The sequence below is a fragment of the Calonectris borealis genome, chromosome 14 (assembly GCF_964195595.1).
Source record: "Calonectris borealis chromosome 14, bCalBor7.hap1.2, whole genome shotgun sequence".
NCBI lineage: Eukaryota > Metazoa > Chordata > Aves > Procellariiformes > Procellariidae > Calonectris > Calonectris borealis.
The window spans coordinates 17374374-17387387 of NC_134325.1; the positions used below are offsets into that span (position 1 = coordinate 17374374).

A 13014-nucleotide genomic window follows, 5' to 3' on the forward strand; every position below is an offset into this window, starting at 1 on the left:
AGCTTCATCTGCCAATACTGCATCCACTTCCCATGTGGACCAATGGATCTAAATATATTTTTGGATTATATTCTTATCAATTGCACTCTGATGAGAGTGAGACACACACTGTGACAGTTATGGGACATCCAGATTTGTACGGTATGACTAACAACCCGACAGAAGCCGGCTCACATTTTTTCATGCCTGTGCAGAGCACAGAAACACTTCAAAGGCTTCCTTGCTCTGCGGCTAGCCTAGATAGTCGTGTTACAAGCTCTAAATAACGAGGAGCACGTATCCTTGGCTGCACATCTGATGTGTATCAATTCTACTCCATATAGTAGCTGCATTTTGAAATGGAAGAGTACGAGCTGCTGAATGCTATTAGAGCAAGAACACTCCTCCAGCTTAGCAGTACCGCGAGCGCCTGCCAACGTGCCGCAATATTAATACTCAAAAGTTCCTCTGTCACATGTTTCGTACATTTAGAGTGGGCCCACTCTACTTCCCACTAGATCCCCAAAATGTAACAAGTACCACGCGGTTAGCACTCACTGCAAGTTAACCAGATTTAGACAACAAAGTTCAGGGAATTTCAAGGAGATTTAGATACTAACACCCAATGAAATTAAGTGAAATTAAGACTTTGGGTATAATTTTTTTCCTACAACAACTAGGAGATGGAGTTCTATTTGCATGTGGTAAGGATGGAGGTTTAATCCATCATTACAATTTAGATGAGTAGAAAACTATGAATGCGGTATACCCTGTGGGATTTACTTGCTCATGCTAATACTGCTGCACAGGCGGCACCCCCAGGGATGGCCGCTGCAGCTCGGGGTTCGGAGAGACGAACAAGGCAAGGACGTGAAGAGCACGGACCTGCCCTGCTACCTCACCCGGCTGTTAAGCCAGCCGGCGCAGACATCACAGCACACGCTGCCATTCCTACACCGGTATCCTTATGGGAACGTTTTTACCGTGACTTCTTTCTCCTACAGCTTCCCATCAGGTGATGCCAAAAAAACATGGAAAATGTGTATGCATGCCCAGTCATGTCACTATAATTAGCCCCAGGGGTAATGGTTCTTTTAAGAGCTCCAACCACAGCCCGAAACAGCACAAGGTTCACTATCACACATTATCAGACTTTTTCAAAGATTATTTTTTTCCTTCAGCTAATCACATAATTAGAGCGACTTTCCAACAAGCATCCCATTGCCACAGATTGAGATGCTTGGTGTGCCTTTGAGAGGAACTAAAACAGCAGAAGAAGCAGTTTTACAGAGACTGGAGGTACAAAGCGCTCTCCTCCCAGGCAGCTATCGGTGCTGCTCCAGCTGGGAAGGGATTCGACTGGAAACTTGATTTGAAAGGGAACATTGTCAACACAAAAATCTCATTTTAATTTTCAAGAAAGTGTCACAAAACTGATTTTTATCTCCCGTCGCTCTTCCTTCTCTTAAAATGTTTGAAGCATTTCTTGAACTATTTTATAAGAGAAAAAAATGGCACCAATACAAAAGTACTTTAAAAATAGGAGAAAATACAGAATGGCAGAATGAGACAATAAGATTTTACCTACGTGAAAGATTTCTCTCTATTCCTTTATCTCCCATTTAAAAGAAACGGAAAAAAGATTTCAGCTATTCAGTAAAGCCTTCACTGCGTAAGAAGGGCCCAAATTCATGCCTGTTCCTCGCGTGCGGTTATTTTTGTTTCCTATTTCAGCGACATCAGATTTTTGCTTCTTACTTGTTACATTACAGATAAACAGAGTTAGAGGCAAGCTGACTTTTCTTTTCCTTCTTGCATCATTACCGTTTTCTACCTGTCAGAGCAGGTCGGCTCGTGAACGGCCTCCCAAGAGAACCGATAGGGTCTGAAAGAGATTAGCGATGCTGTTGCGGTATGACAGCAAAGAACTGGGCTGACTGAGCGGGGGAGGTTATTCAGCTGAGCATAAATCAGCCTCATAAAGAGAAGGAGAGATTGGATCTTGCATGAGGATGACAGGTATGCTGTCTACCACAGGTAACAGTCGCAACAGTGAATATGTAATTATACAGGATTAAGGACATACTAATTACTGCAGTACTAAAGCGGAGTTGTTTGGATATGCTGGTATCTGCATTTTTATCAAACACTGATTGTTAAAACGTGCCCACGTTGCTATGTTTTCGGTGTTATTGCTTTGGCACACGCACACACTCCTACGCTATCTTCCTTTTGCTGGACAGACATGTCTTTTATACCATTGCATCATTTTTAGTCTTAGGAGCTAGAAAGAATTCCCTTCAGCTTCAGGTTAAGCTTGCAGAGCTGTCGTGTAGAAATTGTTCATTTCATTCTGAAATTCAGAAGATACAGTACAGAAGTCACTAAAATGATGATAAACATAAGACATTAGCGTCTAATGTACAGACATAGTAAAATGTTAGTCTAAAATGCAAGCCATTTAAAATACCAGCTATCTTACATCACTGCCGTAACAAATTCCCCTCTCTCTCTCTCACTTGATTTCAGAAGAAAATTCTCAGGTAGCAGGCCTGATTCAGCGTTAAAAATCCTTTTCTTAGTTAAGAATATCTCATGGTGAATATAATCAAATACAAATAGCACAAGCAGGCTTCGAAAGAACTATAATAAGAAGGTGACTGGTTTTCCAAGAAGGAGAAGGAAGGTCTGCGCCAGGAGCTTGGAACAACCCGATAATACCATGTGCAGATGACAAGATGACGTCCCAGTCTTTCCAGAAACGATGACTCAGACAAGAAAACAGAAGGGCAAACCATGGGTTGGGGTTGTTTCAGGTGCGTGATAGCACAATCATCAGGAAGGGCACTCACTGAGCCTGCCGTCAGGCGACCGAAGCTGGGCTCCTGGCTCCCACACTGCCCTCCTGTGTGACCTTGGGCAAGTCACTTCAACAGTAACTGGAATAATAAGAGCTGGAACAGTAAGCACTACTCTCTTTTTTTTCCTCAGATGTTTAGATTTTTAAAACAATTGACAAAGAAAAACATGACTTAAGCACCTTACGAACCTATCTGTTATTAATTTGTAACGGCTGTGCAGCACAGTGATCTTGCAGCTGTTTTATGAGGAATTCAGAAAAGCAACAAACAACTTCTTTCTATTAAAGCATCCTCTGAAATAACATCGTACATTTGTTAAACCTCAAGGTGAAACTATCCAGGTGTGAATTGTGTAAAGTGGTATCATACTGACACAGGAAATTGCCTTTACACATGTCACTGAGGAAGCTCATGTGGCATGGAGGAATTAGCACTTGCTTTGGAAAGGTATGCTGTCTCTTAACAGAGAGTCTAGGTAGAATATCGTTCTGTAGAAAATTTAATGCCAAATACTGTCTACACTTTTGCTTAAACTCCAGTAAAGGTTCAAAGTGTTTGTTAGCCTCCATTAAGATTTGCCTCGCAAAACCAGATCAACACCCATAAAGCAAAAACTGAGGGGAAAAGGCTATGCTGGGATATAGGAGAGGGCATGATTGAAAGAAAATGACTATTTGTTGGAAAATAAATCCTAGATCCAGTTCTCCAGAAGAGGTTTGAGTGATGCTGGCACCTTTTTACTGAAACGCATCACAATCATTTCACATATTTACCATCACAACATACTGAGCTATGAAATATCCTTATTTACCAAAGAGGGTCGCAGAGGACAGGGGATTTAGACTGCCCCTGTCCCCCGAAGCACCAGGCTAGCACCCTCCCCCATGGACAGGAGACATTCCTGCTGCCACACAGGTATGTAGTATATGCTGGCTTCCAGCGTGCCTCAAAAACCCGTTACACCAGCCACGGTTCCCAACAGCAAGGAAGGTCTCCCCTCCTCAGTAGGGCTAGAGAAGCTGGGTGGACTCTCAGCTACCACCTCATCTCCGCTACCAGATAAGCTACAAGTACTGTGGTGTAATTCACACGAGCAGATATTGGCTTGGGGCCACCCTGCAATAGCAGTTGACTGGAGAGGGGGAAAAAATAATAATTAAAAAAAAAAATCAAGCTGTTCTGTTTAAAATAATTCACTCTCGCTGTTGTATTTATTTATGTAATTTGATTTTCTAGGCTACCCTTCAGATATAAGAATGCCGAACTGGGGAGGTGGAGCCAAATGTGGTGCCTGTGAAAAGACAGTGTACCACGCTGAGGAAATCCAGTGCAATGGAAGGAGTTTTCACAAGACGTGCTTCCTCTGCAGTAAGCTGGGCTACACTGTTTTAACTTCACAGTATTCCCATAGCTCTGTATAAGTCTTCCATTAAAGCTAGTAAATTTACTTTTGTATTACTTTGCATGCAATAAAGAAGCTTCATAGTTTCCCCAATTCAAGGTGCTTGCTCACGGGACACCTACAGCAGGCTTTTAAACACCCTAAGCAACGTACAGGATGGTAGAAGCAACCAGCATCAGACTGAATTTCACATAGGGAAAGTTTTGTAAAGCTTATGCATCTTACTTCTGGGAAAGTTCGAAGTAGAGGGCAGTCACAGGTTAATCATCCTACCTGAAGTACAGCACAGTGAGACCGATTCTGGTCTGTCACTCTCTAGAGACCGAAAGAAGAACCTGTTTCCCATCCTTTTAGTTACAGAAGGATGGAAAATGACCGTATCTGTTTTCAAAGCGGGAGCCACTTTTCTGAAACGCCCGTTTGGCAGTCCATAGCAGCTCTTAATAATCAAGCGCAGTTTTCTAGCCCTTCACCCCAAGCAATCTGCCTGTCAGGCTCCTGGCTTTTCTTTTTTCAAACATGCATTGGATGATTTTTGTTAGGGACACTAGAGTGCTGCAGAATGACAGTATCCACCTCCAAGAAACCTGACCTTCTGTCCCACAATGTAGCATATTATGGGTTTGTTTCAAGTTAAAAAGTCTAGATAGAACTAAACAAACAGTGCTCGTAAGACTGAAGTATGTCTTATTAGGATATTATAGGAGATGATTACTTTTATGGTGAATCCTAACATTAACTGATTTCACACAGGAAAGCTGAAAGACATTACTCTGTTTTCATCAAAATCTCCCACCAACACCCTAGAAGTGCCTCAGTCTCCTCCTTCCCATATTTCACATAGCCCCTTTCACTTACTCTTTTACTCCACGCACCTCTGTAATGTTTGGCAGATAGCTTCCAGGAATTTTTCTTTCTCTGCAGATGAGCTAGCACTTGAAAAATTAGAGAGAAGGTGTCAATTCAGCTCTGTTTGCCCTTTCTGGAGAGACTAAACAATTTGATAAGGACTAAAGATAGCTAAATAGTTTATTTTGCAGACAATGTTTGGGATTTAGTATCTTTGCAGTACGAATTCCAGCATGACAGCTTAGAAGCCATTGAACCCAATTTTTCACTCTCCTTTCCTGGGTGGATAGAGAATTCCCGTCTGGAGGCATGAGATTGATATTATATGCTTAGATGACATGGTACAGTGCAAAGGACACACTTGAGTCGTCTTTGCCTTTCTCCGAGTGCCCTGCAAGTGATGCCTAAAAGACTGAGTATGAAAGAATTCCCTCAAAAAGTTTTCAGTTAATTGACAACCTTCAGCCAATTCTTACAGAATGGTAAAAATTTCAGTTTTGTGAAAGCTAGAGACTTCTTCTTGCTTCCATGTGCTGCCTCTAACAATTAATACTAGGCATCAGAGAAACTATAGGGAGAGGGACACAAATGTGGTAGTTATGAGAAAAGCTTTAACTGACGCTTGTGCTTTACCAAATGCTAGAAAATGATACGGCAGAAGATGACAAACGAGTAGACTCTCCAGTGTCTAATAAAAATAAACAGCTGTCCTAATAGGACATAGTTAATAATATTTCTCTCCCACCTAATACTGGAACAAGTTTAAGCTTCATTCTTAGCATGACTGTTTTTTTTTTTAGTGATTCATGATAAACAACATACATCCATTAGCTCTGCCAACTGTTTGTTTGGTTTGTTGTGTTTTTTTTTTTTTCGTTTGGTTTTGGTTGGTTGGGGGTTTTGGGAGGTTTGGGTTTTTTTATTTATTTATTTTATTTGCCCCTTGTAGTCGTAATTCTGAACTAAATTATTAATATGTTAGATGCTAAAAAAAGTATTCCCAGCAGAAGTATGTTTAAGGTCAAAAACTAAAGATGCATCTAAGCCCAGTTGGCATATAAGAGGTATGTTAATTGGCTTTACTTCTCCCATGATTCACACACACTAATCAGCAGCTCTGGACGACTCAGTATCATGTATCATGTTCATGGGCTTTTCAATGAACCAATTACAGGATTTAATTTCTCAACAGAAGAAAAACAATCCTCCCCGATCTAATCTCAGGTATGGAAACAGTTAACCTACTTAGCTGAGCTTTTATATATTTTTATATTAAATATATTTTAAAATATATTTTATATTTTACATTATATTTGATCAGACACACAAAACACACCAGTATTTTTCGACCAAAAAGTTCAATTTGGGCAAAATTATAAACAATTCAAACCAACCTGTTAAAACAGTAAGAATCAGACAAGCTAAACTACAAATCATGCTCTCTCCACTCCATAGCTTTTTCCCTACAAACATTACGAAAGAGAAACTTCTTTCCAACAAACCCTCCTTCCCATGCAGATTGCTGTTTACCTACCTTGTTTCCCCGTCAGCTTTTACTTAAACTGCAGCTGTGACGGACATTTGGCAGGATCTCACGCCGTCAACCTGAAACTCCTTCGTGCCTGCTCCTGAACAGTATCTGTTGGCAGATGAGAGGTCTCAAAGTTATTTCAACAATAGCACTTCAAGGGCTTTTGCTCCATCTGTTGTGGTGAATTGATACTCTATCCCTAAGGTGCCAGAAATAGAAACACTTTATCTACTGCTAGAGTTTCCATCACCCCTTAACTCCCTTAGCAAACATAATTATCATCTCAAAGCAGAAGAGACTGTAGCATGACGAGATCAGGTTCACACATTTACAGAAGCCCCTCGTTTTATTTCTATTAACTATAAAGGTCCCTGCAAATTATTTTCCGTCTACATCATACAGTGACAGGATTAAAGCTGCGGAGGTTCCAGTATCAGCTTAAATTCTCTGGTGTGGATGAATTTTAGACTCCCAGCAGGACAATTAAAATAAACATGGAGGGAAAAGGGACTCATCAAACACTCAGCTAGCTCTTCTAGAGCATGAACTTCCAAACACTTTCAATACTTGTGTATTTCACAGGTTTCTGTTGCTTACACGAGCTAAGCAACTTTACTTTCCAAGCTATCAACAGCCCATGCATGACTGGAATGCGCTCTCTGGGGCATGTACTTGTTCAAGAGAAGTTGTAGAGAAAGGTTTTCCCTACTTCTTTTTTCTCCTATCCACCACTGTTGACACAGTGAACAATTTGTAAGAAGCGTTGAAATTTTAGTTTTTAAGCATACTACAAAACCCTGATTTTTTTCTACAGACACTGCGAACCGAACGCTTCCTCCTCTCTCGATGGGGCGGGGGCTGTCTCATGCCGAGTTCCCAAAACAGCACAGCATACAGTCACCAAGCAGATGAGGAGTGAGCTATTATTTTTTTCCATTCATTATTGCCCGGTTTCCATGCATAAGCAGCAAGGAGATCCACTGGACCGGTAACAGAATTCAGCCTCTAAACACTGACCAGGTTTCAGACGAGCAAAGAACTGGGGAGAGAGTAATCTAGCTTCCACGGCCACTCGACAAGAATAACCATGCGTGAGACCGGCCTCAGCAACGCTCGTTAGCTCTAGGTGTGGCTTGTGTTTCTCAAAACATGGATACTTGCTTACTGAGATCCTCAAATGAGCAGCTGTTAGCACTCATTAATTTTTGGTCCTTCCAAGTGGAGGCTAGGGTTAAAGTAGTGCCATAGAGGATATAACTTGTATTCCATTATGCATGTCAGACATTCTTATGGCACGTTCCGTCCAAAAGTCTCCCAGACCTTTCCTAGTGAGCTAAGCCAAGCAGTCTTTCTCCATAACAAACATGACGAGGAAGAGGTCTCTGTTTTTGGAACGGCTATAGTCATACTTTTGCCATCCTGAAGGAAGCTTAACAGAGCTGAGACTACCAGTTATTTGGGATTATTGCTTCACCTTGCACAAATGTGACTAGATAAATAAAAAATATATTCTGCTTGACTCTGTCTGGATGTGGTACGTACATTATAGCCTCTTTTAGAAGCATGCCACATTAAAATAGCGTGGGCTGAGATGACAAAGCCACCGCAGAGTGACTATTTTGAAAGGTGCAGATGCACAGTAGAATCAATACCCCTGCAACCTTTTTTTTTTTTTTTAAAAAGGTTTGGGAGTTTAGGATGATCTCAAATCCATCTTAAGCTTCACAGATTCAGACAAATTGTCTTGACAAGCTCACGATTTTCCTAGGGTTAGAGTATAACTTCAGAGCGGCGAAAGAGCGTGGTGTGTACGTGCACAACTACTTTAGCAACAGCCCAGTGAAGTTTTATACTGACTACAGGCTGACACCCTCCTTTTCCTGTATTTTTAATGATAAACAAAAATAAATACTAATTGTAATTATTCTGAACCACATAAATTCTAATTGGAAAACGCAAATGTTTATATGTGCCTCTTTCTTGCCGTTTTCAGTGGCTTGCAGAAAAGCTCTGGACAGTACCACAGTAGCAGCTCACGAATCTGAAATCTACTGCAAAACTTGTTACGGAAGAAAATACGGTCCCAAAGGTATTGGCTTCGGACAAGGGGCAGGATGTCTCAGCACTGATACTGGTGACCATCTAGGCTTGAATCTGCAACAGTGAGTTACATCCCACTGACACTACCCCTTTTTCTGGTACTACTTGTCACTTAGCGGGGTATTTTAGGTATCTTACTCTGTTTCCATAACAACATCTAGCGTAAGTAGCAGAGCAGACTTTCCTACAACCTTTCCTTCAGTGGACACAGTAATTTACCGGTTTTTAATGATGTTCAGTCTCTTTAAGCCTTCTTTATAAATCATCTCCTCCTTCAATGGGCAATTATTCTGCAGAAGCAACCTTTATACGCCACCACAGACGTAAATATTCACTGCAATTGTAATTTGCCATTAGTAGCACAGTGGTAAAGTCACATTCACCATAGAACATGAGAATATTTTTTTTTCCTATCAGAGGCTAAAATACAGTTAGGTTTTACTGTTAGAGAAATAATCACAGTACCACATACTGTTAACTCTCCTCTCAATGGGAGAAATAATGTTTCTAAATCCTCCCTGTGGCTCAAATAACTCACAAACATAGCGAGAATATGTTTGAACAAGGAAATTCTAATGGGATACCATCTTCCAAAAGCCTCAGCTGCACATAATTATCCCCAACAGTACATTTTTATAGTATTTTTCTACGATTCTCAAAGCTGCACATTTCCAAATCAACGATGCTTTCTTCTGGTATTACTATAAGGAAACCAATTAACCAATATGCTGTGCAGGAAATAACAGCTTAAATAATGTATTTAACTGTAGCTCCTTGTAAGATACAAATCCATTACGGGCAGAGTTCTGTATCAGAAACTGTCACGTCCTGTAGATTTAATGACCTGTTGCAGTCCAACAATCCAGTAATTCAGAAGTCTGTGAAAGGCTTTAAGCTAGCATGAAGACATAAAGCACAAAGTCCAGGAATACAAAGCAAAGCTACTTTTCTGATGTGCTTTTGACCCTAGGCCAGCTAAGAACCCCAGTTCCCTGTCCAAATGTTACAGTGACTAATGAAACAACTGCATGCAAAATCTAAGGGTTTTTTTCGGCTCCGTACTGAGTACCAGCAGATAGACAGTTACAAAGAATAGAGAGGTCTTTTGATTGTATTTTCCCTCTTGCCCCTCAATAAAACAAAATTCTTTTTTACTTTCACTTTTCATTAAACATAATCTTTTCTGCACCTGGCTACCGCCAGCTCCACATACTCGGCCCAAAACAGGTAACACCAGTGGTTACAGTATCAGCTTTTCAACCACACAACACAGAATTCAATAGAATATTTTCATTTTCTCTTCCCCCCCCTGCTTTTGCATGTGTAAGACTAGTAATTTAGTAATTTTTATCCCTTACCAAAAAAACATGAAATCATATTTATAGAATGAAGATAAATTTTAAACAGTATTTTAAAACACTGAAAACTTCTGTTTTAGGGGGTCACCAAAGTCTGCTCGCCCTTCTACACCGACTAATCCTTCGAAGTTTGCCAAAAAGATGGTAGATGTGGATAAATGTCCCCGTTGTGGCAAATCAGTGTATGCTGCAGAGAAGATCATGGGAGGAGGAAAAGTAAGTAGTTACTACAGCACTAGAAACAAAATATGCTCTTATAACGGTGATAAACTGTAGCTAGTAGGTCCTTGATCTTTTGATAAAAGATCTGATAAAAACTGTGAGTTTTTATTCATAGTCCCGATGAAGAAAACATGAGGATGAATTAGCAAATTGCTAGAGTCTGATGCATGACTTTCAGCTTTAAAACCATGTGCTTTTCGTAAGCCTTCTTCAACTTTTTGCACCTTGTTGATGCCTGAGGAACAACTCCTGGCTATGGTACAGGCTGGCTCTTCTGCCACTGTCATTCTACTAACATCTGTGGGGATATTTATAATTTAAACATTTATTTGCAGTGGACATAAATTGAAGAGATTCTGTGCCTAGAAAAACAAAAGCCTGCCTCACAGGACATGCTAGCTTTCTGCTCTAGGAACTCTCACTAGAATATTATCTCTGCACATCAAAGAAATGGCCAAAACGAGAGTAGTATCTATAGCTCTCGGCTTTTTCCTAGACCCCCATTAATAACAAAGTCACTAGGTAAGATCTTGATATGGGATAATAAAGTAATTGAAAAAAAGACTAACCTAGAATGACTAAAAATGGAAGCCATAAGACCAACAAGACCATTTTAACCTTTTCACACCATAAAAGCAACAGTGTTTTGCTTCTTGTACCTGTTAGCTGTGCACTTTCTGTAATATACAATGAATTGTCTTAATTTTCTCAGCCTTGGCATAAGACGTGCTTCCGCTGTGCTATTTGTGGAAAGAGTTTAGAATCCACGAATGTTACAGACAAAGATGGAGAGCTCTACTGTAAAGGTAAGAATTCTAATGAGCTGAACTGGGTTATTGAGTCAATCTAAAATTATTCTTTTTAGAGCTAGTATTGCCATCAAGATTTACCTTGTTGCATGCGTAACAACTTCATGAAATTTCATTTTATCTTTAACAACTTTATGAAAGCAAAGGAAAGATGGTAACACTGCAATTGCATCTTCTACTATTAACATTTAAATTTTTAAGTTCTAATTTTTTTACAAATATGACATCCTCTCAGATCTGTCCTCAGACCTTCTAACAGGAACACTGGTCATATCGGCTGGGCAGATTCTTGTACCTGCACAATCTCTCTCTCTCAAAAAACCCCAACCCAACCCCAAACCACAAAGATACGTATCTTCAAAGCCCATCTGTCTAAGGTCATGGTCCTAATTAGACTTCTTCCCAGTAAGAGTTAAAAAATACTTCCACTGTATTGGTAGTACAGAAGATAATGCATTCATGCCAAATTATACACCCAGATGTTCTTCTCAGATTAAGAAAGTTCACAGGACTTCACTTGACTCTTAGAAAGAGCTTGAAGTGAAAAATACGCAAAGTTTTTATATTCTAGGCTAAATTTTACAGAGAATCCTAAACAAGAATACTTAAGTTCTATGACTTTGGGTGCAGTTTGACAACTGCAAGTGATGAAATTAGCGTATTTTGAGAAATATGCTGACCATTACTACTTCCTTAGCAGAGTTGTGATAAATAACTATGCACACACTTAGCAATACAGAGTTAACATGGAATGGATTAAACTACCATCTAGTTTCTGGACTAAGCTCTAGTTCTTTTAACCTCCTTTGAAAATCTCCGACTTAATCCTCAGTCTATATTACTCATACAGACCAAGTTTTACTGAATATTTTCAGACAGAAGAGTAGTTTTAATGAAAATGTTACTTAGATCCTAAATACATACAGTTTCTTAATTTTTTTTTGGAGAAGATCAGATGTGACTTTTGTTTAATTCCAGTATGTGATCCCACTATTAGAACCTGCTTCTGAGAAAGACGCTATTTCAGATTTCCTTCCTTTTATTAACTTAAGTTTGGAAGTAGTACTAAAACCAAAAGTCATTTACCTCTATATTCAGAACACCATCTACCTCTCTCCTTCTTTTGCAGTTTGCTATGCAAAAAATTTTGGTCCCAAAGGAATTGGGTTCGGTGGCCTCACTCAAGTGGAAAAGAAAGAGTGTGAATGAGAAGAAATGGATGCAACAGACTTAAACTGCTGTTGATGCCACTTAATGTTAAGTAAAACATTAAAAATAACACATTGCTAAGAACCTAGGGCATTTGTTTAATATTTTCCACCTTGCAGGAAAACGTGAGCTTAGATCTTAAGAAATTCTTAGAATAGCTTAAAAAGGTACAGTGATAAAACTAGATTCATGTCTGTTTTACAGTAAATAAAGACAAAAAACCTCACGGAACATTATTCATGGAACATTATTGCTTCTTAAACTAGTATTTACCACACTTTAGACTGGAATTTTAAAGACTCAGCATACTGTCCCACTAAGATAGACATACCTTACGGAGTGCAAGGGTCAGAGTGTTCCGACTTAGGCCATATTTTCCTTCGTTCAGAATGTTATGCCGTCTGTATTTCTACCAATCTCCTAACGGAGTTTTGAATGTTTTGACATTTTGTGTTTTGGCAAAGTAGATGTTATTCACTTTGACAGAAAGAATTTCAAATCTTTTTTAATTGTCTCAAAGGGAGATATTTCTGAAGAAAAACAACATTTTCTTAGAATACAGTGTTGTAAGTTTTGTTATTGTATGTTTGCAAGCTACAATAAAGTACTGATAATGCTTCACATTATTTCTACTTGAATTCGCTTGTGCTTTATGTGTTAGTATGTCACAGATAAATGCATTTCACTGACATGT

The 13014-nt window shown here is 39.6% G+C and overlaps 1 protein-coding gene across 1 annotated transcript; it reads left to right on the forward strand.

The window, feature by feature from the left end:
* Positions 1–4082: 4082 nt before the first annotated feature.
* On the forward strand, positions 4083–12946 carry CSRP3 (cysteine and glycine rich protein 3). Its single transcript, XM_075163339.1, has 5 exons — positions 4083–4208; positions 8616–8784; positions 10161–10296; positions 11015–11108; positions 12241–12946. Exons 1-5 carry the CDS (start codon positions 4097–4099, stop codon positions 12318–12320), a joined length of 591 nt encoding a protein of 196 aa, XP_075019440.1. The 5' UTR covers positions 4083–4096; the 3' UTR covers positions 12321–12946.
* The last annotated feature ends 68 nt before the right edge of the window (positions 12947–13014 follow it).